The 23,150-nt window shown below is 42.1% G+C and overlaps 1 protein-coding gene across 16 annotated transcripts in view; it reads right to left on the reverse strand.

Annotated features, from left to right (window-relative positions):
* Positions 1–23,150, reverse strand: part of GRIP1 (glutamate receptor interacting protein 1) — a 483,847-nt gene that overhangs the window by 3,802 nt on the left and 456,895 nt on the right. For 8 of the 16 annotated variants that reach the window (XM_083182482.1, XM_083182486.1, XM_083182485.1 and 5 more), the window contains 10 exons: positions 20,977–21,122; positions 20,847–20,864; positions 16,752–16,808; positions 15,712–15,856; positions 15,000–15,139; positions 11,569–11,754; positions 10,479–10,635; positions 9,674–9,785; positions 6,088–6,318; positions 4,172–4,318 (listed from right to left, as the gene is read on the reverse strand). In XM_083182482.1, the coding sequence (XP_083038608.1) occupies positions 4,172–4,318; positions 6,088–6,318; positions 9,674–9,785; positions 10,479–10,635; positions 11,569–11,754; positions 15,000–15,139; positions 15,712–15,856; positions 16,752–16,808; positions 20,847–20,864; positions 20,977–21,122 (1,339 nt within the window). Of the gene's footprint in view, positions 1–4,171; positions 4,319–6,087; positions 6,319–8,915; positions 9,310–9,673; positions 9,786–10,478; positions 10,636–11,568; positions 11,755–14,999; positions 15,140–15,711; positions 15,857–16,751; positions 16,809–20,846; positions 20,865–20,976; positions 21,123–23,150 lie in introns of those variants that run through there. The other 8 variants (XM_083182487.1, XM_083182479.1, XM_083182478.1 and 5 more) reach the window with 5 other exon arrangements.

Below are 23,150 nucleotides of genomic sequence, written 5' to 3' on the forward strand. Positions count from 1 at the left end.
ACAATCAATTGCATGAAAAGTGCACTGGATTGCTTCTGAGCCAGGCATTCTTGGTTCGCATACAATCCTGCCGCCTGGGAAGATTCTTAACCGTTCAATTAGGGATTGCAGCTGACTTCTCTTAGGGGAGAAGTCACCCGAGTGTACATCCAGAAACTATAAAAAATAAATAAATAAGGGAATTGTGTGTGAGGTGTTGCTGAACACTGATTTTATAGTAAGGTCTATAAGCAGCAGTGAGCATGAAAGTCATTTTAGCCTTGGCAACAAACTAAATTGATCTGTAACACACTTAGTGTACATTAAAATGCAAGAATTGCACTCCTCAAAGTTGGATACCATCTCTCCCATCTGTTTGTGATGGACTTTTTGTTCTTATAGCTAAAGATTTTTAACCTCTGATAAGAACAACCACTTCAGACAATGGTAGAACCGATATTCCAGTTGATTATTAGTTAAAAATAAATCAGTTTGTATTTCATGATTTTGTAGAGGCTCTCTAGAACATTTCTGCTGCAAAGCAAAATATTTTTTTATTTGCTTAAAAATTAATAACATTTTCTGGCATGTACTTTACCTCCATGCTTGAAAAAGACAGAGGATAAGAGTCCAGGAAACGTGAGAGAATTGCATGATTTATTGAAATATTATATAGTTTTTGAAGTTGGAAATGTTCAACTCCTATTAAATAAACATGACTTCAAAGAAAATTTTTAAGCTAGACAACCAATTTAGTGGCCAATGTATCACTGACCGATTTCCTTAATGGGTACTTGTTTCCTAGCACGGCGCCCATCTCGTTGATTGTATTCCTTAACTTTAAGGTACTTAAGGCATACAAATCAACGCGATGGACCCGATTTTCTGTCAATCACCAGCTAATTTGCCGGTGAAAGAGAAAATCGCGTCGATCGTGGCCCTTAACAAGGAGACGCGATTTTTCCATAGACTTTAATGTTAAATTATTTTTAAAGTGAAAATCGGGTTGATCGCGGCCCATTATAATGGCCCGCAATGCGATCAACGCGATTTTACATAGGTGACAATGTGAAATGGGTCAATATGGCCCATTTCACATTGAATATAGTTGTAAAGTATGTTTAATGCCCCCGTCATTATTAACGCCACCCCGCTATTGACGCCAACCCAAAGCCTGGCGGGCGCAGCGGTACGCGTCCTCCGACCTTTTCATACTATCCACGTCGGCGTGGAGTTGATTTGATAAAGTGTGGCGAGCCCCAAGCGTGGCGAGCGGACGCGTATACCTGTGAAGTTATGCGCGTCCGCTCGCCTCACTATATCAAATCAACTCCACGCCGTTGTGGATTGTGGTGGTATGAAAAGGTCAGAGGACTCGCTGCGCTCGCCACGCTTCAGGTTGGTGTCAATAACGGGGTGGCGCACACATTTCAAACATGAGGGGGGGGGGTTGGTATTAAAATGGGGGGTTTTGGGGCTTTTTACATTGAAGTCAATGAAAAATCGGGTCTCAGGGACCATTTTACATTGATTCCAATGTAAAAATCGCATCCATCGTATGCGATATGGTTGGCATGCGATGGACGCGATTTTTCCGACCCGATGGATACAATCAAAATCGGTGGCGCCGTGCTAGGAAATAAGTACCCTGTAATGTCTAGCCCTCTCAAATGTATTTATGAAGTATTCCAAGAGTACATCTTCTTGCAGAGTATTTCAAACTTTAACTGCCCTGACTAAAGAATCCCTTCTGTTGGTGGGTACAAAATCTCTCCTCTTATCTCAATGGGTGCCCCCCCCCTTGTGTCCCATGCATAGTCCTTAAAGTAAACCAAGCTTCTAACTAACAGTTCCCTATACTGACCCGATATATTTGTAGATATTGATCATGTCCCCTTTAAAACACCTTTGAAAACATACATAACTTGGCTGACCTTTCCTCATAGCTCAAGGACTCCTGACCGGTTTAGTTGCCCTTCTCTGTACCTTTTCCTATTTAGTAATATCCTTTTTATGTTGCGGTGAAAAGAATTGCACACTAAATTCCAGGTGGAGCAGCACCAATTCTTTATATAATGGTAATATCACTGTCATTCTTTGCCTCTATACCTCTTTTTATTATACAAGCTATAATCCTATTTGGCTGCTGACAATAAACATAACTGTAGTACTCAATTTGTAACCCGAGGTCCTTTTCCATTAGTGTTTCACCTAGTTCTACCGCATTAAGTTTAGAAGTTGCATGCTGATTACTATTCCCGAGGTGCATGACCTTACACTCAACATTAAACTACATGTTTAGTTTGTCTCCGCAATCCTTAAGTCCCTCTGTAAGATCAAGACCTTATATGTTTTGATAACCCTGCACAATGATAGTGATATCTGTGAAAATGGATACTACTTAGTAGGCCATCTCCTATATCATTAATAATGTATATTGAAAAGAAGGGGGCAGAACTGAACCCTGTGAGGTCACTTAACTTTGGAACCCAGTTTATTTTCAAAAGTTTACCATTCCTTATTCCGCAGTCTGTTCATCACCCACGTACATATGATATTTCTTAGACCCAACGCACCAATTTTATGGATTAACCTCTTATAAGGCACTATATTAAAGGGTTTAGCAAAGTCTAAAGGGGGACACACGGACGGGAATTTTTAGCTTACTTTCTGAACAATCTGACTAGATCGCTTAGAAATTAAGCACGGCTATGTGCGGTCCCATGTGTCATCATAGCCTGGCTAGTCAAATTGCAAGTGTTTCCACCCAAAAAAAAATCTGGTTCGCACAGATCGCCAATACACACACGTCGCTATGTGTGTGTATAGGTGATCTAACAAGTTGTGCCGAGTGACTAGAAAAGCATTACATAAGCCTTAAGTAAACCACGTCTACTGCTTTGCCATGGTCCAAATTCCCACTGATTCCTCGTAAAAATGAATGAAGTTAGCTTGACACAACCTATCCATGCTCATTCCAGCAAATTAACTTGTTTTGCTGAAAATATTCCTGAAAATAATCCCTTAATATTGCCTCTAATAATTTCCCTACCACCAAGGTAAGACTAACTGGTCTATAATTACTTCCATCCATTCTCTTCCCCATTTTAAATATACTGTAGGTACTAATTCTGCTATTTCCAGTCCCTTGTTACTAAACCAGATAAAATTAAATTTACAAAAATCAAATGCTCATTCCAGGCGCAGTTCCATTAGTACCCTTGCATGGATTCCATCTGGTCTTGGTGATTTTTTTATTTTGCAGAGACACTTATGGGCATTTTCACGAGTCATTTCTATATTACGTTATGTGCTAATATCAACTTTATTGTTGCTTATTGGTTCTCCCGTTTGCTCCACTTCAGTAAATATAGATGAAAAAAAAAGAAGTTCAGTTCATCCACCTTTACATTATCTTCACTAAACCATTCTCCTTAGCCATTTATTAACCTGTTACCATTAATAGATTTAAAAATAATTTAGCTTTGAGAAGAAAGACTAATGGTGCCCACACACGCACCGATGCCGGTGGTGCGATGCTGTACGATGGGGTGCGCGCTCCCGCGGCACCTCATCGCACAGTACAAAAAGTATGTGCTGCACATACTTTTTGTACTAGCTTTTTCTAGCATAGCATCGCATCGCATGCACATCGTATGCACAAGGCATACGATGCGATGCTATGTGTGCTAGTTAAGCCCACAACGCACGCCGGAATCGGTGCGTGTGTGGGCACCTTAACCCAATTTAATTTTTTTTTTCTCTTTTAGCAGCTTGGATTTCCTTTTTGCATGCTGTTATAATCCTTGTATATATGGAATGCCTCACCGTGCTCATTAGCTTTATACAGGGTAATGCTTTCCTCTTTCTTGATAACTTCCCTTACTTTCTTATTCAACCATATAGGTTTAGATCATCTACTTTTTACCTTTTTTGCCCATAGGAATGCACTTAGTTGTAAGTGTAACCAGCAATTGTTTAAAGGTGTCCCACATTCCCAACAAATAATGCATCCCATTCTATGCTTTTATAGATTGCCTGAGCCTATTGTAATATATAAATAGACATGATATATATGTCTCAATTAGCTACTACCAGATATCTTAAGGTATGAACACACAACAGCATACTACGGATTTCCACATAATAATACATTTATACAGAGGTGTTTATGTCTGGAAAGTAGGATTACCTGAAGGAGACGGTCAAATGGCTTAAGTCCCCCTATATCTCCTGGTCCATTAGGCCGAATGTTCTTCACATACACACCCTTTTCCAGCAAGCCGTCTGCTACACTAAAGCCAAAGTCTTCTCTGTCAGAGTCTTTAAATAAGGAGACCTTCAGGAGACAACACACAAATTACATAGTTCAGAATAAAAAAATAAACTCTGAAGCATGTTATTCACAGATAAAGCAAAAGCCCCATACAATTTGCAAGGTTGATGACAGCACTAAGTAAAGATAATCCAATGTTTATTTGCCAAAAACAAAATGGTCACCGTTTTTGGTCATTTATCAAAATCAGTGATTTCTCCGATACTCTTTACCTAGAAGGGCGCCCATCGCATGCCATTATAATGGCATACGATGCGACGCCTGCGATTTTACATAGAAAACCATGTAAAAATGTAAATCGCGTCGGTCGCATCGCATGCGACCAAAAAATCGCATGCAATGCGACCGACGCGATTACCACGATTTTACATAGGGAACAATGTTAAATGGGTCAATTGACCCAATTTAACATTGGGAACAATGTGAAATGGCCCACAGACCCCAAATAGCTACCCTGTGCCCCCCCAATTGTTAACGCCACCCCACGATCAACGTGAACCCGAAGCGTGGCGAGCGGCGGCGGTACGCGTCCTCCGACCTTTTCATACCCCCACTATCCACGTCGACGTGAAGTTGAGAATAGATAGTGTGGTGAGCGCAGCGAGCCACCGAGCCCGAAGCGTGACGAGCGCAGCGGATACCTTCACAGGTATCCGCGTCCCTTCGCGGGCTTCACAGGTATCCGGCTGCGCTCGCCACACTATCTATTCTCAACTCCACGCCGACGTGGATAGTGGGGGTATGAAAACGTCGGAGGACGTGTACCGCCGCCGCTCGCCACGCATCGGGTTCACGTTCATCGTGGGGTGGCGTTAACAAATGGGGGGGGCACAGGGTGGCTATTTGGGGTCTGTGGGCCATTTAACATTGTTCCCAATGTTAAATCGGGTCAATTGACCCATTTAACATTGTTCCCTATGTAAAATCGCGGTAATCGCGTTGATCGCATCGCATGCGATGTTTTGGTCGCATGCGATGCGACCGACGTGATTTTTTTACTTGCGATGCCCATGATCAAAATCGTGGGCACCCTTCTAGGTAAAGAGTACCATTTCTCCTGCTTTAATCCACTATGCTTCATTCCCATGGTCGCCATATACCATATTGTGGTGGTGGATAAATTACACTGATCAAGCAGCTTTCTGTTGCGAATAATACACCAATAGTCAGCAAAGCGTATTTGGCTGTGCAGAATCCCCGCAGGTAGAAACGCTATGCCCAGTTCACATTTACACTGTCTGTAGATGAGGACCGGACTGGTCCTCCCCAGATCTGTGAATACCACTGATTATCACTGCCAGTGGCAGGAGCAAAAAATTATTTAAATTTGCAACAGTGAGACCTATATCTGTACATAAAAATATTATAAATGTAATTATTTCAACCATTGAGTCTAAACATATGTATGGATGAGAATATAACGGTGTCTTTCAATCTATTCTCTTTAGTGTACCATTTTTGGATATAATAGCAAGCATTGACTCATCTCTGCACAGTGGAAGCAATGCAAATAAGTTAGTTTCCAACTAAAGTAATAAATGAGTCACCCTAAATGCTCAGGGTGTAGATGACATTATCCAGGAACGTACAGTTTCTGATAAGGTTTATGCGATGCGAGTCCTCCACCAATACAGATTTATAGTACCGCATTTTATTACCACTACAGTAATAATGTGATCAGGGCTTGCTTTCTACTAACCAAATTGCATAGAAGGGTTTGTCCACATTCAATTTGATCTATATTGAGAGAGGGGGAGCCGCATTATACTGACCTTGTGTAACTCCACAGGAGTTGGTGACATAATCTCTTTCATTTCTTGTTTCATTTTCCTCATGGCAACAGACTTTCTCCCTACATCAGATGGTAATGTGTTGCTGCGGGTGCTCTGGCTGTAATGTGGCCTGACAGCCTTTTCTTGGAAACTTGCTTGCCGGCCCAACTGCCCACGAGGCTGCGAGTTTTCGTGATTCAGACTCAGCGTGCTGCCTGACATGATGGTAGCCTTCAGCATGAATACAAATAACAATGCTCATTATCTTCTCTCATACTGCTCTCCATCCAAGCAAAAGAACAAGTTGGCCCTACTGATTCTCAAACGTTTGTGTGGCCATTTAATGACAGGTTCTCTATGCTGTAGCAGCTATTTGCTATATGATAAAGTGTAAACTATAGAGTAGCAATGGGCTGCTGTTTACCAGTGTCCTGCATCCTTATTTAATGTTCCTTATGGCTTGAGCACCTAAGCACACAGGAAACACACTGATTGGAAGGCATAGATCAAGGGGGCAGATGCTATAGTCATTTTCCCCACCTTACGCACAACATTGGAGTGCAGTCTGAGTTCTGCATTGGCCCCGTCCAAATGATCAGACTAGTCATGACAAAGAGCAGGCGGTGTAACATAATGACCGTTCCAATAAAGCGCTACCTCTGGTTTCACAGCTTAATGTAATATCATCATTAGATGTTGCTGAATGACTGGATATTGTACTGATCAATGTCATGTCACACTATGCACTTCACAGAGGAAAAACAGCCTGTCAATACCACTAATCATTAGATGTCTGACAAAAGTGCCATTATTAGAACAAAAGCAATTCATGCTCTTTATCAAGATTGTTTTCTTTTTTTACTGTTCGCAGAAGCAAAATCCTTTATTATTGTCTAATAATGCAGTTCTGTAAGGAACTCCTGTGACATCCTGTACATAAACAACAATAAGCAGAAGCTTTCAATAATGCCCCTTTCCCACTGCAGCTAAAAAACATTTTAAGGCTGCAGTGGGAAAGTGCCAGAGTTGAAATACCGTTTAAAGCTAAATGGTATTTCAAACCGTTTTTAAAGCAGAGTCCTACACGTTAAAATAACGTTTAAGAGGCAGTGGGAATGCCTCTTAAACGTTATTTAGCCTCCAGGCAGTCCCAGTGCCTGATGAGACCTAGTAGTTCTCACTTTGTGCATGTGTAATGAGTGCACGTGCATAATAAAGCGCCGCTCATTACATGTGCGCATATGTAATGAGCGGCTCATTAGTATGCACATGCACTTATTACATATGCGTAAAGTGAGAACTACTAGTTCTCATCAGGCACTGGGACTGCATGGACCCCCGCTGCCTCCCCACTGCCCTGCATCCCCGTGCAGGTAAGTACAAGGGGAGGGGAGGTGGGGGCACAGGGCAGGTACGGGGGGTTAGACACTCTTTACACTGGGGGGGGGGGAGGGATTAGGCACTCTTTACACTGGGGGGGGGGGGGGTTTAGGCACTCTACATTTTACACGGTTCACTGCAATGGGAATGGTACTTAAATGGTATTTAAAACGGTAATCTGCTGCAGTGGGAATGCTAATACCGTTTTAAATACCATTTAAGATTACCAGTACTTTAAACTGGTCTGCAGTGGGAAAGCAGCATTACATTCTTCTGTTTAAAAATGTTTTTCTTTTGTACCATTGTACATTTACTGTCGACTAATCTGAACTTACATAATGCTGGCCGAGCAGATATAGTTTACAGTAACGGCAGCAGATATTGCGCATACACACTGAACGATATCGTTCAATGACGTCAGCGGAACACGATGAGCATGCAGGTTGTTGGATATAGCTAAATGTAACTGCATGTTCAGCAGACCGCAAGACCCCTTATCGATGTGGGAACACGCATCTTAAATGATCTAGGCCTGGGGTAGCCAACCCTAGTCCTCGAGAGCTACCAACAGTGCATGTTTTGCAGGTCTCCTCACAGAATCACAAGTGAGCTAATTAGCTCCATCTGTGGCTCTTTTAAAATGTGTCAGTAATTAATGAGTGCAGCTGTGCAGCAGCTAGGTTGTCTGGAAAATGTGAACTGTTGGTAGCTCTCGAGGGCTAGGGTTGGCTACCAATGATCTAGGCAATATTGTGAAAGGTATCGCTTAGAAGGCTCTTTCTGAGCAATATCTGTCACAATATCCTCTAGTGTGTATGGGGCTTTATGAACTTGTATACAGTACATATTCCTCTCCTGTCAGAGTGCCTATGTAGTGCAGATAAGAATATCCCAGAAGTGCTTGGACCCACTATGAACACAGCAGCCAAGGAGAAGACTACTCACTGTTTAACATGCTATAAGCCAGCACACAAAGCAGCCTCGTAGGAACAGGCAAATACTATGCTGGTGGGATGTACTATCTGTGCTAGGCTACCATAAGGACAAGCTTCTTAATTTATCACTCAAACCACAATATGAATTTATAATAGCCTATGGAGATCAGAGGGGTCTCAGAGAGAGAACCCGACTGTTCCAATGGTAAGAATGATAAGCTCAAAACTGGCCCAATGGATATTCATGCGCTCTTTGTAAACTCATAAACCCCTTAATGTGGCCTCTTACCTTTTTCTTAATGCTACATGTTGCAGACTAAGGGGGGAATCCAATTGTAGGCAAAGGGTGAAAGTTGCCATTACATCTTGCCCCCCAAATACACACAATTTTGTACTTTACCACATATCGGACTCAGTCATACAGGGTTAAGTGCGACTGTTGCTGCAATTACTCGTGGGTGCACAAACATCACCTGCAATTGGATCCCCCCCCTCAGATTATTTTCTGACCTGCTGACCTTCACCTGTGGCCCTGCTCTTATCTAATGAGAGCAGACCAGCATAAATCACAAACTCAGTATTACTATATTTTGCAACAAATATAGTGGGTGGCTATTAAATAATCATGTTCCAGCCCACTTTATAGATATTACTGTTTACATCAAATGTTTGTTTCCTGGACACCTGATGTTGTCAAAGTATACATCACAAACGTATACACTATATATAATCTGCGAACCCTGCCAAATTTGTTCTGCTTCCATATTTAAAGTAACAGAGCTGGGTGTACATGCTGCATTCTAGCCAGGACAAGCAGGAGGCTAGGTCAGCACACACAAAGCAACACACAGGAAATAGATACCAAGAGATTCATGTTCTCAGAACATTTGTGTGAATCAGGTTTCTCCTGCAACAATAATAAAAGGATGTTATCTATGTATGGTAAAAACATTATAGGGGGTATTTAATCCCAGCTCACAACCCTGGCTCATTTTTGGCCCGCTCGCCAGTTGATCAGCAGATGGGATTCAATGTCCCGCCTGCTGATAGTCGAAAAGGGGGCATGTCCACTAAAACGGCCGTGGATTGTCGAGATCCGTCTGTGATTTCGACAATCCACAGCTGTTTTCAGTAAACCAGCCTGACTGTCTAGTCCGTTCTATCGATCTGCCTCTTCGATGCTGTGCCCGCTGCTATTTCCCCCGTCGGAAATAGCGGCAGGGATTGAATACCCCCCTTATGTGTTCCGCTTATGAGCATCTGTACATTACCTCAAGTTCTCTGAGAATTCCTGACTGTCCACACGTTTCTAGATCCTCTAGTGCCTGAGACCAGAAATTTTCCTCTTGGTCAGCCTCTATGTCCTCTGGACCACCAACAAATCTAGAATCATAAATAGAAATTATATGGATTATAATATAGTACAGAGCCAGTTGAAAGCATGAACTAGTGTGCATTTGAATTACTAATATGTGCTTTGGGTGGACCCCTGTGCTTTCCTCTATCCACTCACAGAGTTGACCTTGTAGTTCTTCTGAGAACACCTTTCTACAGTAATATTAGACTCCTGCCTGTGAAGAATGTCTCCCTCCTGTACCTTGTGAAAGCCCTTAATATATTTGAAAGTTTCTATCGTGCCCCCCCTTTCCCTTCTCTGCTCCAAAGTATACATATTAAGATATTTTAGTCTTTCCTGGTACGTTTTGTGATGTAGGCCATGCACCATTTTAGTTGTCCTTCTTTGTACAGACTCTAATGTATTTATATCCTTCTGGAGATATGGCCTCCAGAACTGAACACAATACTCTAGGTGAGGTCGTACCAATGACCTATACAGTGGCATTATTACTTCTTTCTTTCTACTGCTGATACCTCTCCCTATGCAACCAAGCATCTGACTTGCCTTCTTCATTGCTTTGTTACATTGCCTACCTGCTTTTAAGTCCCCTGAAATAGTGACACCTAGATCCCTCTCTTCCTCAGTGGATTCCATTATAGTGCCATTTATCAGTGGATGAGGTAAGAGGCTGAACATAATAGATATATAATTATTTAAATATTCTACAGAAAACTTACCCACTGCCTGTAGGCCTATCCCATTCATCATCACTGAGCCCTGTGTCGTGAAAATGATTATTTGTTGGTCTATTCAAAGGGGACAGACTGCTCTTCTGTTTGGGGTTTCTCCATTCATATGCATTGAAACTGAATCCAGATGCCTGGAAGTTAGGTCCTGTAGATTCATAGAAACCATCAATTTATTTAATTATTAATTATTAACCGTTTCTTATATAGCGCACACATATTCCACAGCACTTTACAGAGAATATTTGAACATTCACATCAGTTCCTATCCCAGTCCACATGTACACAAACACATTCTAGGGTTAATTTGTTGGGAGCCAATTAGCCTACCAGTATATTTTTGAATTGTGGGAGGAAACCGAAGAACCCGAAGGAAACCCACGCAAGAATATACAAACTCTGCACAGTTAGGGCCATGGTGGGACTCGAACCCATGACCTCAGTGCTGTGAGGCAGTAATGCTAACCATTACAGCATCCGCACTGCCCAATGAAAGTAATGCACAGATTTTGTTACCAAGCATGGTGTAACCTAGTTCGGGTATGGATCATTAAGGTCTACAGCAATAAGGTCGACAAGAATTGGGTCAACACCATTAGGTTGACATGGGTCTAGGTCGACAGGTCATGAGGTCGACATCGGGATTTTCACTTATTTTTTTTACCCGAATGACGACACAGTGGACATGGACACAGGTTAAAGTGCACCGCATGCGCTCGCCATGCTTTGGGCACGGTGCCCCACTATGCTCGGCACACTATTTTATTCTCCCACCGCGCCCTACTTCAAAACTAATGACTGCAATTAAAACACAGAGTATGGGGCAAGTGGGACGCTAGTTAGTGGAATATATGTGGCCCATACTTATCTGATCTCTGACATATAATAAATGTTGTTCTAAACTACCTTGAGAACAAAGGCTAGTTGCCCAAAATTAGAAAACAGTGATTAGATTAGTTCAATTCACTCATAGGCGCATTATGATAAATACTACAATATGCTACTACAGTACCATGAATGTGACATTTCAGCTCTACAGACCTACTCACAAACACTAGAAGTCTGAGAACCTAAGCTGTACCTTGACTTCCATAAGTGGTATCCACAGCAGAGCCGTCCCATGACTCTACTGCACTGTCCACACTTGGAACGGTGGTGGAATAGATGTCCGAGAGATTGCTGGACTTCTGAGTGACAGGCGTATCATCCTCTGTATCATCTGGTAGGTTAAGTGAGCTGTGTGATGTTATAGTCTTGGGACTTGTTGCTGAAGAGAAAAAAAAAAAAAAATATATATATATATATATATATATATATATATATATATATATATATATATATACATACAGTAGTATATTTATGCTTTGTCATGATGTAGAGTAAACCAGGGTACATGCTATGTGATATTAACAATAAGTTATTGGTGTTATGCTACAGTATATTTTGCAAGCATGGTTATTGTATGTTCTATTATATAGAGACACAAACTGTTATGGGCCCCATACATCAGCAATCACAATTTATGGATTTTCAGATATAGGGATATTTTGGCCAGATAAATGGATTTTACAATCTATCTGACTTTGCCCACACATTACAGATTTATTTCAGTGATCGCCAGATTTTTCCATCTAAAGATTGCATCTTCATATCTGGAAATTGCCCCAATCGATTGTCATTTCAGCTGTTCATAATGTAAATAGATGAAGAAGACGAATTGGGAATGCCCACACATCTAAAAAAGATCTGCAGATAATACCAGATTATTAAGCATGTGTAAAAACCTGATTAAGCAATCGATTGGCGATTTTGATTGGGATTGCCAAAAGGGGGAGCCCACACATCTAAAATTAATTGTGGCAATCATCTCCATATCTGAAAATTGTCACAATTAATTGCTGATGTATGGGGCCCATTACTTTGGTATTTCTCACTCTATTCTGGAAGAAGGGAAGAACTAGAACCTGAGATATGAATTGAAGGATAGACAGTACATAGACATTCAATAGGTCGACACTGGATGATAGACAGAGCAACATGGTCAAAATGTTGTCAGCCTTTTCACCCTGTTGATCATCGAAACTTAACATTTTTACCATAACCCTCCCTTTAGTACTGTACTCTTACACTGGTGTCTAAACCTAACCCTCCCCACAGTGCCGTGCATAACCCTCTCTTTCAACAGCATAACCCTCCATCAATTGCCTAAACCTAGCCATCCTTTTCAGCAACCTAACCCTAATCATCATGAAAAACCATGCCTTAACTATTTGCATGGCAAACTTGTTTGCCATGTTGGTCATTTCATTGTTGACATTTTGACCTTTGTGTTTCCTGTATGAGCAGGACCAGCCCTACCCTTCGGCAGCCCTTGGTTATCTTATGGGGGTATTCAATCTGGGATTCCAACTGTCCCGACAGATGGAATCCCTGCCATTTTCGTCTGATCCGACACTTGGAATTTAATGGTCCAACTATCGAGTGTCGGAAAGTCTGTGGATTGTCAGAAAACTGCCATTAATTTGACACCGCACGGCTGTTTCCGACAAAACAGACAGCCTTTAATGCTGTCATTAATGGCAGCATTGCATAGGTGAGTGCATAGTGTTCATTCTAGCACCCGCTATCTTTGAAAATCCATGCAGTTGCTCTTCCCTGCCTGGGGTGTCGCTATCTGCTGTGATTATTTATTTATTTACAGTTTCTTATATAGCTCAGCAGATTCCGTTGCGCTTTACAATAGTAGACAGTTGTGATGCAAACCAGACCTGTGCTGGAAACACATAAGTGCTGATATACAGACCACACTGTGCTAAAAGCACTACAGCAGACAGCGACACCCCAGGCAGGGAAGAGGAATTGCAAGGATTTTCAAAGATAGCGGGTGCTAGAATGAACACTAAGTGCAGATATTTCCAATATTATAAATTACATAATGACAGCCATCTGGTGTTTTAATGATTTACCAGAGGAGCCTCCCTATGGACTGTCAGTCACTGACAAGAAGGAGATGCAGCCAGTAGCATCTTACATGTGAAGATGCTTTATACAGTATGTCAGTGTTACACTGGAAGGGGTGATACTTGGTTATGAGGTCACATGAGCAGAAGATGCCACCTCCAAATGCTGCCTACAATTTTAAGAAGCAGATGGCTGTCTTGTACATTAAATCTAAGAATTACATTATCTCACAGTGTGACATGTGGAATCAGATCCATGTATTTAGGCAGTGGCGTAACTCCAGGAGGCAATAGAGACTTTTGCTGCCGGGCGTTAGCTGTCAGGGGGGCACAGAGAGCAGGCACCAGGACCACTATTGCAGAGTCCTGGGAGCCCCTCCGCTGGGAGAATTAAGGTCTCCGGATCAGTCGTGGTGGTGGTGGGGGGGTGTCACTGAGCCAATCGCCATGGATCGGTTCTCTATTGCGGATTTGATCTGCGCTGCTGCTGCATCAATTCTGCAGTGCAGTGTACTGACAGCCGGAAGCCTGGATAGCACCCTGACTGGCTGGTGTGCAGGCTGCAGGGAGGAAGGACTCACTGGAGGTGGGAGCTCTGCCAAGCAGCCACAGACTTGGCGACGACGTGTAGCCTGTGCTTCGGCCGGGAGTAATGTGGAGGTGAGTGATCCAAGCCAGGGGTTGAGAATATGGGTGGAGAGGCACAACTATCAATACTGCCTCCGTGCGCACCTTATGAACTTACGCCCCTACTTTTTCAGTAGTCTGGGTAAAAACTAATTCCAGTGTATTTATTTACCTCCATGTGTCCTAAGAAAAGTATATGTTTTAGTGTAATTTAAACATTTAGAGCATAGTTTCTCAAACTTTGTCCTCATGAGGCAGACCGCTCATGTTCTACTGGTCACCAGTCAGGTGCACTCATTACTCACAGACATAGTTTAATAGTTCCACAGGTGGAGCTAATGATTTCACTTGTGATTCTGTGAGGAGACCTGGAAAACATGGACTGTGTGGGGTGAGATCGGAGTTTGAGACCTATGAGCTAGAGCAGGCATGTCCAACGTTGGCCCTCCAGATGTTGTGAAACTACACATCCCAGCATGCTTTGCCACATTTTTGCTATTAGAGAATGCTAAAACTATTGCAAAGCATGCTGGGATGTGTAGTTTCAAAACATCTGGAGGGCCAATGTTGGACATGCCTGAGCTAGAGGAAATGGTCATCTTCATTGTTTCCATGCAAAGTATTTATTTCTTACACAGACATTTAACCAGGATCAAGACTGGAAATTCAACTTTCTATTTTTTTATTCCTGATTACAGGGAATGTTCATCTGAACAGGACAATACTGTACTTGCCTTGAATCAATTAAAATGATATTTTCATCTTTTTCTTGTTCCTGTACTTTTCTAAGCTCTCACGTTCTGTATGTAATATGGTATGTTAAAATTAATTCTGACCAGGAAATTCTGGTAGACGCTAGGGATTCTGAGAGTGGGAAGAAACACTGCCTGCACTGCACCCACCATACATATTGTGCAACTCTTACCATCAGTCTGCTTCTTGATTTTTAAGGTGACGGTTTCCCCTGCCATCTGTAATAAGTGGATGGCTTCACTCAAAGGTTTGCCTTTCAGACTGTTACTGTTTATGGCTAGAATTCGGTCTCCTACATGGATTGCCCCTGTCCTGCAAGCAAAGTAACACAGGAGCGGTCATTAGTGAAAGATTTCTATAATAGATAAATCACTTTTCAAATGCAATATACATGGTGTTCTTTAGCAAGGTATCCAGGTTGACAATGTCTAGGTCTACAGTCAGTAGGTCGACATCTAAGAATGGTCGACATACACTAGGTCAACATTGACAAAAGGTTAACGCAAACATGGTTGACACAGGAAAAGTTCAACAAGTTGTTTTTTTTTTTTTTTAAACAGACTTGTTCATAATTAACAATCCCAGTGGACATAGAGGGAGAATCTGAAGCATGGCGAGTGCAGCGGTACCAGAGAACCACAGGTTTATATCTGTACAGTTGGTTTGTCACAATTTCTATCATCTACTCTAACTATGTACGATGCACGAACAGTAAAACCAATCCTCGTTATTTACATAAATATCTCCAATGAAATTACAGTGTATATAAAGTAGAAGGTAAACGGTATTGAAGTTTCCCAAGTTAATAGTTCATTCATGTAAGTGTTTTTTTCTACTTACATTTTTACATACACATAATAGAAAGGAAATGTTGGGTAAATTACCTTTCTGCCAGTCCACCTTTAGTAAGGCTTGAAATGATAATTGGATCAAAAGGTTCTTCAGTGCCCGAAATTGTTATTCCTAAGGGTCCCCCATACCTCTTCAGTTCAACCGTGTAAATAATGGCTCCGGTACTCTCCTGCTCATCTAGAAGTGTGACAACGGCGTCTTAGTCTCACTGCTGAGATCATTTGTAATTAACTGCAGACATTTCGGAGATTAACTACACTGCATCATTATTATCTATGTGCCCTCATTGTGTATGGCTGCCAGACATTTAACTTGACTGGGGCGAAACAGATTTTTCACACTGGAGGGTCTTGTAATCATTTAAAAACCCTGGCGCTTGTGGAAATTCTGACTTCATGTTTAATTCTCAGTTTATAGTACAATGAAGTGGAATTCATAGTCTCTCACACATCATGTAAATGAATGCTATCTATTTACAATGTATACCTTTCTAAACAGAAGCATAACAATATCATTACAGTGGGAAGAAATTATTTTACAATAAAAATGACATATAGGATTCTAAAATATAAGTACAAATGAATGATTTTGATAATACTTAGATTGTCTTGGGAAGTGACAATGACGTCTGAAATTCTTATAAACAAAGATCAGTTACATGTATACATATACTAAATGGTGCAAACAATTAAATACTTTGATTACAGCACAAAGCTGGCCACACACAAGCTGATCTTGCCACCTTGACAGGATTGCTGTTCAATTTAGTTTGCCATGTGGGTGGCCAAATTGAATGAGATGCTGCTGTTGAGAGCTTGGAACAAGTGACTGGATCACACTGATGGCTTACACTGGGACTGGTCACACACAGTCATTACGGTCATATTCCAACCACATACTCTAATATACACAATAATCACATGGTTGATATTAATAATTCATTAGTGCACTCGGCTTGATTTGAGGTCCCAGATGCTGTGATACTGCAACTGCATAGTGTGGCCAGCTTAAGGAATGCTGGGAAAGAAAGGTGTGAGTGATGTTACAAGGTTGGTGACATTAGGTAAAGTACCTATATTGAATGAGCTTAGTAAGCCAGTTATAAAGCTGTTCTGTTGGTGGAAGGTGCCTATAGAAAAAAAAGGTGAAAGCAAAGGGAATATCTGAATGATAGAGCAAAATACATTTGGAAAGAATGGGAGAAGTCATTTAAGTTTGTTTGTCAGAACACGTACATTATATGAAGACTATATAGAAAATGGATAGTATACCGAAGTAGGCGCTTCCCTTGTGTGTACCAAGATCAAAGCGAGATACAAAAATATAGGTAATGGGGATAGTATGGAGAAAGTAAAATGTACAAAAACTTCCTATATAGTGTCTTCTTTTAATCAGTCACACCTCAGGTCTTCCCTTAATCATGTTTCATATTTTGTAACTCTAGGTCCCTTTTTCAATGGAAAAAAGGGACCTAGCATCCCAAAACATGTTGGTCTAAGGAACGTGTTAGTTGTATTTCAAACCCCTGGGAGAGATTAAGGTAAGACTTAGACCTGAGGTGTGACTGCTATACATAGAGCCAGCGTTATCCGCATAAAACCTGACTGCTACAGTATTGTTGTTCTCTCAGGACACTGCCCTATCTCTAGCCTATTTTTTATTTGTGAAATGAATCCCCTGTTATATCTATATAATAAACATATATTTTATGATAATTTTACCATATGTGGATTTCTCCTACAGGTGACAAAGATACCTTTATAGGATTCAAGTAGCTACTGGCATCGTGAGTATGGGTATGCCACCCACATCTATATATCTATATTATAAAGAAACTGTTATATACTTAATTTATATATTTTATATGAGTTAGGTACGCTCTATTTCTAAATGTACCCAGCTACAGATCAGGGTTGTAGCAAATATACACATTGACTCTGTTTCTGGTTTCTCCACATCTACACATGAAAAATTGTATCCTGAGTGTGAGACTATCCTGAAATCATCAGAGGAAAGTTGATCCCACCAATGTCTGATTAAAAGAAGACACTTTAAAGGAAGTATTTGTACATTTTACTTTCTACATTCTATCCCCCCTTACCTTTAGTTTTGTATCTCGCTTTGATCTCGGTACACACAAGGAAAGTGCCTACTTCCGTATACTATCCATTTTCTACATAGTCTTCTAACGAGTCATGAGGGCTAGACTCTCCAGTACTACTGAGAAGCAGCCTCCATGGAGCACTCCAATTAAATCCAAACCCCTTATTATTTACATTATATGAAGAGGATGATCTCTGACATTTGTAACTTAGAGTTTAACCAGCGGCGTAACTATAGCACCGCAGCCCCCGCCACCGCGGGGGGGCGCTGTGCATGTGGGGGCGCCGGGGGCTGCGGTGCTATAGTTAACCCCCCCAATCCCCCGCAGACTTACCTATCGCGCTGGTCCCGGCAGCTCCGTTCTTCTGCTGAGGACCGCCAGAAAATGGCCACCCCCATATAGCACACAGTTCTCTGAAACTGTCTGCTGTATGGGGGCGGCCATTTTCTGGTGGTCCTCAGCAGAAGAACGGAGCCGCCGGGACCAGCGCAATAGGTAAGGCTGTGGGGGATTGAGGGGGGGTTTACATGGGGCGGCGGCGGGGCAGGGGGGGTAGGGGTGCTTAGCGGGGCGCTCCCCCCTAACGGCAGGGGGGCGCCCAAAACGTAGCTACGCCACTGAGTTTAACCATAACAAGTCGTCATCTGGTGATATGGACCAACTCCTGCTACACACTGTAGAGGACAACTCACAATAATCTTGGTGACTGCATAAGTAATGGTGGTAGCCATACTATTATGTATCTTACCTTAGCCGGCAAGCACATTGGTTCTAGCATATAGAATAAGCACAGTAGCTGTGGGTGGCTCCTATGGGGCTGCAGCACAGTCCAGAAGTCAAATAAGGATCCCCACCAACTGTCATACTCCAGGACTCACTGGCAGTTGGCGTGGATCCCTACTTGAATTCCGTATTGGGCTGATGCCGCACCTATAGTGCCGCCACTGGTTAGATCTATTATCTACTATGCTGCGTTTATTCTTAAAACATCTGAGTATTTATAATACAATAAACCAAGTTTTTTAGGTCAGGTTCTGCAGTAATATTCTATTCATAGGGGCAGCTGGTGCAATATTTCCCATAAGAGTACTGTTTAGCTCAGTACTGACCAAAAACAGGTCAAGATATTTTAAAACAACCGTCCTTCTGGGTCCTCAGGTTATTGTAACACAAGATAGCACAGGCACGATTTCCCTTCCAGCTGCTGGTGCATTCGCTATAGTCAGGGGCGAATTTAGGGGTCAGGCCGCCCCTAGGCACAACATTTTGCCCCCCCCCCCCCCTCTATTTTTATGTAATCATTATTGATGTATAAATCGTATATATATATATATATACATATATATATATGCAACAAAGGGTCTCCTTATAGCGCTGATTTTCTGTAGAACAAAATATCGTCCAAGAGATTTTGTTCAGGCTTGTGCTGCTCTCCTAGATAGGGCTCTTTCAATTGACCCAAACTGTAATGCATGAAAAAATAGAAAGAAAGGAGGCGCACCATAGTGTAGTATTTTTAGATTTAAAACAACAATTCTTTACTGATAGAATAAAAACACTCACAAAAGTACACGTGTTATATCACAATAACACAAATTTCGCATAAAACAGGGTATATCACCACGTTAGTAGCAAACACGCTTTACTCCAGCCTGGCTCCCGGACCTCGCCGCGTCACAGCGTCACCGCGTCACAGCCAGCGTCCTCTCAGCTGGGCGGAGCTGAGAGGACGCTGGCTGTGACGCGGTGACGCTGTGAGGTCCGGGAGCCAGGCTGGAGTAAAGCGTGTTTGCTACTAACGTGGTGATATACCGTTTTATGCGAAATTTGTGTTATTGTGATATAACACGTGTACTCTTGTGAGTGTTTTTATTCTATCAGTAAAGGATTGTTGTTTTAAATCTAAAAATACTGCACTATGGTGCGCCTCCTTTCTTTCTATTTTTTCATATATATATATATATATATATATATATATATATATATATATATATATATATAGTTTGGAAAGACGACCGGCACATCCACAGCTCCAACGCTAGTGTATAAAGGGTTGGGTGCCTTCACCAGAAGAAATAGACAATGGTGTAGATAGATGCGGCACTCCCAACAAATAAAGTGCACGAAACTTGAGGTAACTTACCTCAAGTTTCGTGCACTTTATTTGTTGTGAGTGCCGCATCTATCTACACCATTATATATATATATATATATATATATATATATACATATATATAGTGTAGATTAGATACAATTTTAACTGCAGCCCACCTCAAGAATTTTTAAAGCAGTCTGGACTGCCAACTGTATGGAGGACCCGGAGGGAGGATGGCTGGAAGTCGGAGAATTAACTTTATTTGCAGTCTCAGTCAGTCTCTCTCACACTGACTGACTGAGTGCAGGGAGGTTCGCGCTGCTCAGCTGCTTTCCCCGCCCATTGGATATACAGCAACCAATAGGCTGTGTGTATACAGCAACCAATGGGCGCCGGCGGCAGTGAGCCAGAGCAATTCAGCTCACCCAGCGGCGGAGCCGGACGCGCAGGGGGACCGTCGGACCAAGGAGATAGCCGGTGATGTACTGTGTATGGCACAGTGGGTGGGCAGCGGTGGGTCACTTGCCGCAGCCCAGCCGCTCTGCCATGCTGCTATTTAAAAGAATGTCAGCCTGCTGTGCCGCCCTTGATTGGTGCCGCCCTGAGGCCCGTGCCTCATGGGCCTAGGCACAAATCCGGCCCTAGCTACAGTGCAGCCTAATGAAAGTATCCAACTGTCTCATAGTAAAAGCTGCCAAGGACCCACCAGTACAGGACTCAGAAAGCCCATCTTGTTGCTGGAATAGCTCCCCGCCTTGCCCCGCCTCTCCAATCAGTGGCAACCACAGCCAAAAGAGAACTGCAGTGGTTAAGAACTGCTTTGAACTAGCACTGGTCCACCATGTGTTGGTATAGTTTTAACTTTTATTGTGTATTAAATAAATTATTCTTACAACCAGCACTTTTTTAATTTTTTTTTTAAATCTAGTAGCAATTCTGCATATAAGAAATAAATCTGTCTAACAAACCTTTAGTCAGTGATGATGCTAATCCAATACATGAAGAAAGCAGATTGGGAAAAGGAAGGAAATAGATGAGGATAAGAATAAAACATAATCTAGTATTATGCAAATCTCGCTCTTCCATTTGAGCACTCACCTGAGTTATCTTCATCTTTACGGACCTTCAACTTAACAAGTTCTTCACATTGCTGTAATATCTGAACTGCATCTTCCATTGAGCAATTGTCCAGCCGGATATTGTCGATGGCGAGCAGTTTGTCTCCCAGTTCCAGGGTTCCTGTGCTGTTGGGTTTTAAAGTCAGGAATTATTAAACTTTTCTTCCCTAGTAATTTCTAGTACACAGAGTTCAAAATATCCCTCCGCAGTGAGCACGGGCTGCAGAGTTCCTCCCCAGCCTTTAGAGGCCAGAGAGCGACAACACTTCAACATTCACTTTTGGTAAGTAACACATTCTCTTTTATACCATGTAAAGAAAATATTTATATACAAATAATAATGTATAATAAATAGTCTATGCGGATAGACTTGCTTAGCTCACTGTGGAGGGACTTTCTGAGCGCCCCTGTGTAAAAAGCTTAATTTAATCAAATTAGAAAGTAAAATATAAACTTATGTAAACATATTGCTTTGGTATCTAGAGTAGTTCAGTAATGCTCATAATATAAAGTCTGGCTGGTCAGGCGTGTGCTCTAAAAACAGGTCAAGCCGTATTTATGTATGAATGGAAAGGACATAGACCAGGTGAAGGCATCCTGCAGCACTCCAGCTGATGTGGAAATCCCCATCCCAGCATACCCTGCGGCAGTTTATGCATACCCTTACAAAGGTTGTTTTACATATATCCCAGTAAATTTGTTGATATGCAGATATTATAGTAATAATAGCAGATCTCATTCTCAGGTGGTATTGGGAGGCTTATTAGTCTACTGTATTTACGTTCATGGATAATGACACAGTAGTCAGCATTTCCCTTGAACAGCATTTAGCCCATGTGTTTGTTTCGGACCTAGGGCGAAATGTGAGATGCAATCATTGGAAAGATTCGAGCATGCCATTTCTTTTTAATTGCCAATAAGTTAAAAGGCAATGACAGTTTTGTTTTGCATTTGTTTTCCTGCTTAAAAAAACCATCATCATGCCCCTTTCTCACTGGAAGCGGTACATCTGTCAGAATGAACTTAGGTCTACAGTCATTAGGTCGACCCCACTAGGTCGACTGGCAGGAAGGTCGACCTGACTTAAGGTCGACATGGGCCAAGGTCGACATGACTTAAGGTCGAATTTGCATAAAGGTCGACATGAGGAAGGTCGACTGGTCATAAGGTCGACATGGGTTTTTCATTGTTTTTTGATCCGAATGTCGACACAGTCGACATGGACACAGTTGGCAATGAGAATCGGACCCTCGCATCGCTCGCAATGCTTCGGGCTGCAGTGGGAAAGTGCCGGAGTTGAAATACCGTTTAAAGCTAAATGGTATTTCAACCCGTTTTTAAAGCAGAGTCCTACACATTAAAATAACGTTTAAGAGGCAGTGGGAATGCCTCTTAAACGTTATTTAGCCTCTAGGCAGTCCCAGTGCCTGATGAGACCTAGTAGTTCTCACTTTGTGCATGTGTAATGAGTGCACGTGCATAATAAAGAGCCGCTCATTACATATGCGCATATGTAATGAGCGGCTCATTATTATGCACGTGCAATCATTACATATGCGCAAAGTGAGAACTACTAGTTCTCATTAGGCACTGGGACAGCCTGTACCCTGCATGGACCCCCGCTGCCTCCCCACTGCCCTGCATCCCCGTGCAGGTAAGTACAAGGGGAGGGGAGGTGGGGGCACAGGGCAGGTACGGGGGGTTAGGCACTCTTCACACTTGGGGGAGGGATTAGGCACTCTCTACACTGGGGGGGGGGGGGGGGTTAGGCACTCTACATTTTACACGGTTCACTGCAATGGGAATGGTACTTAAATGGTATTTAAAACGGTAATCTGCTGCAGTGGGAATGCTAATACCGTTTTAAATACCATTTAAGATTACCAGTACTTTAAACTGGTCTGCAGTGGGAAAGCAGCATCAGACTCAAACTAATGTTGCAGGTTCCCCACCTCCTATTAGGCCCCATATGTGTGCAATTTCTATGTTCTCCATGCTTACAATAGGCTTTACATGCTTGTTTGGTAAACAATTTAGACTGTAATCTCAAATGGGGCAGAGACTGATGTGAACAAATATTCAAATATTATTTATAGGTCTTCATAACATTTTATAAATAAGTCTTTTTTTGTGTGAAAATTTGTTTATTTGGTT

The sequence above is a fragment of the Crinia signifera genome, chromosome 4, assembly GCF_055691185.1.
Source record: "Crinia signifera chromosome 4, ASM5569118v1, whole genome shotgun sequence".
In the NCBI taxonomy this organism is placed as follows: Eukaryota; Metazoa; Chordata; class Amphibia; order Anura; family Myobatrachidae; genus Crinia; species Crinia signifera.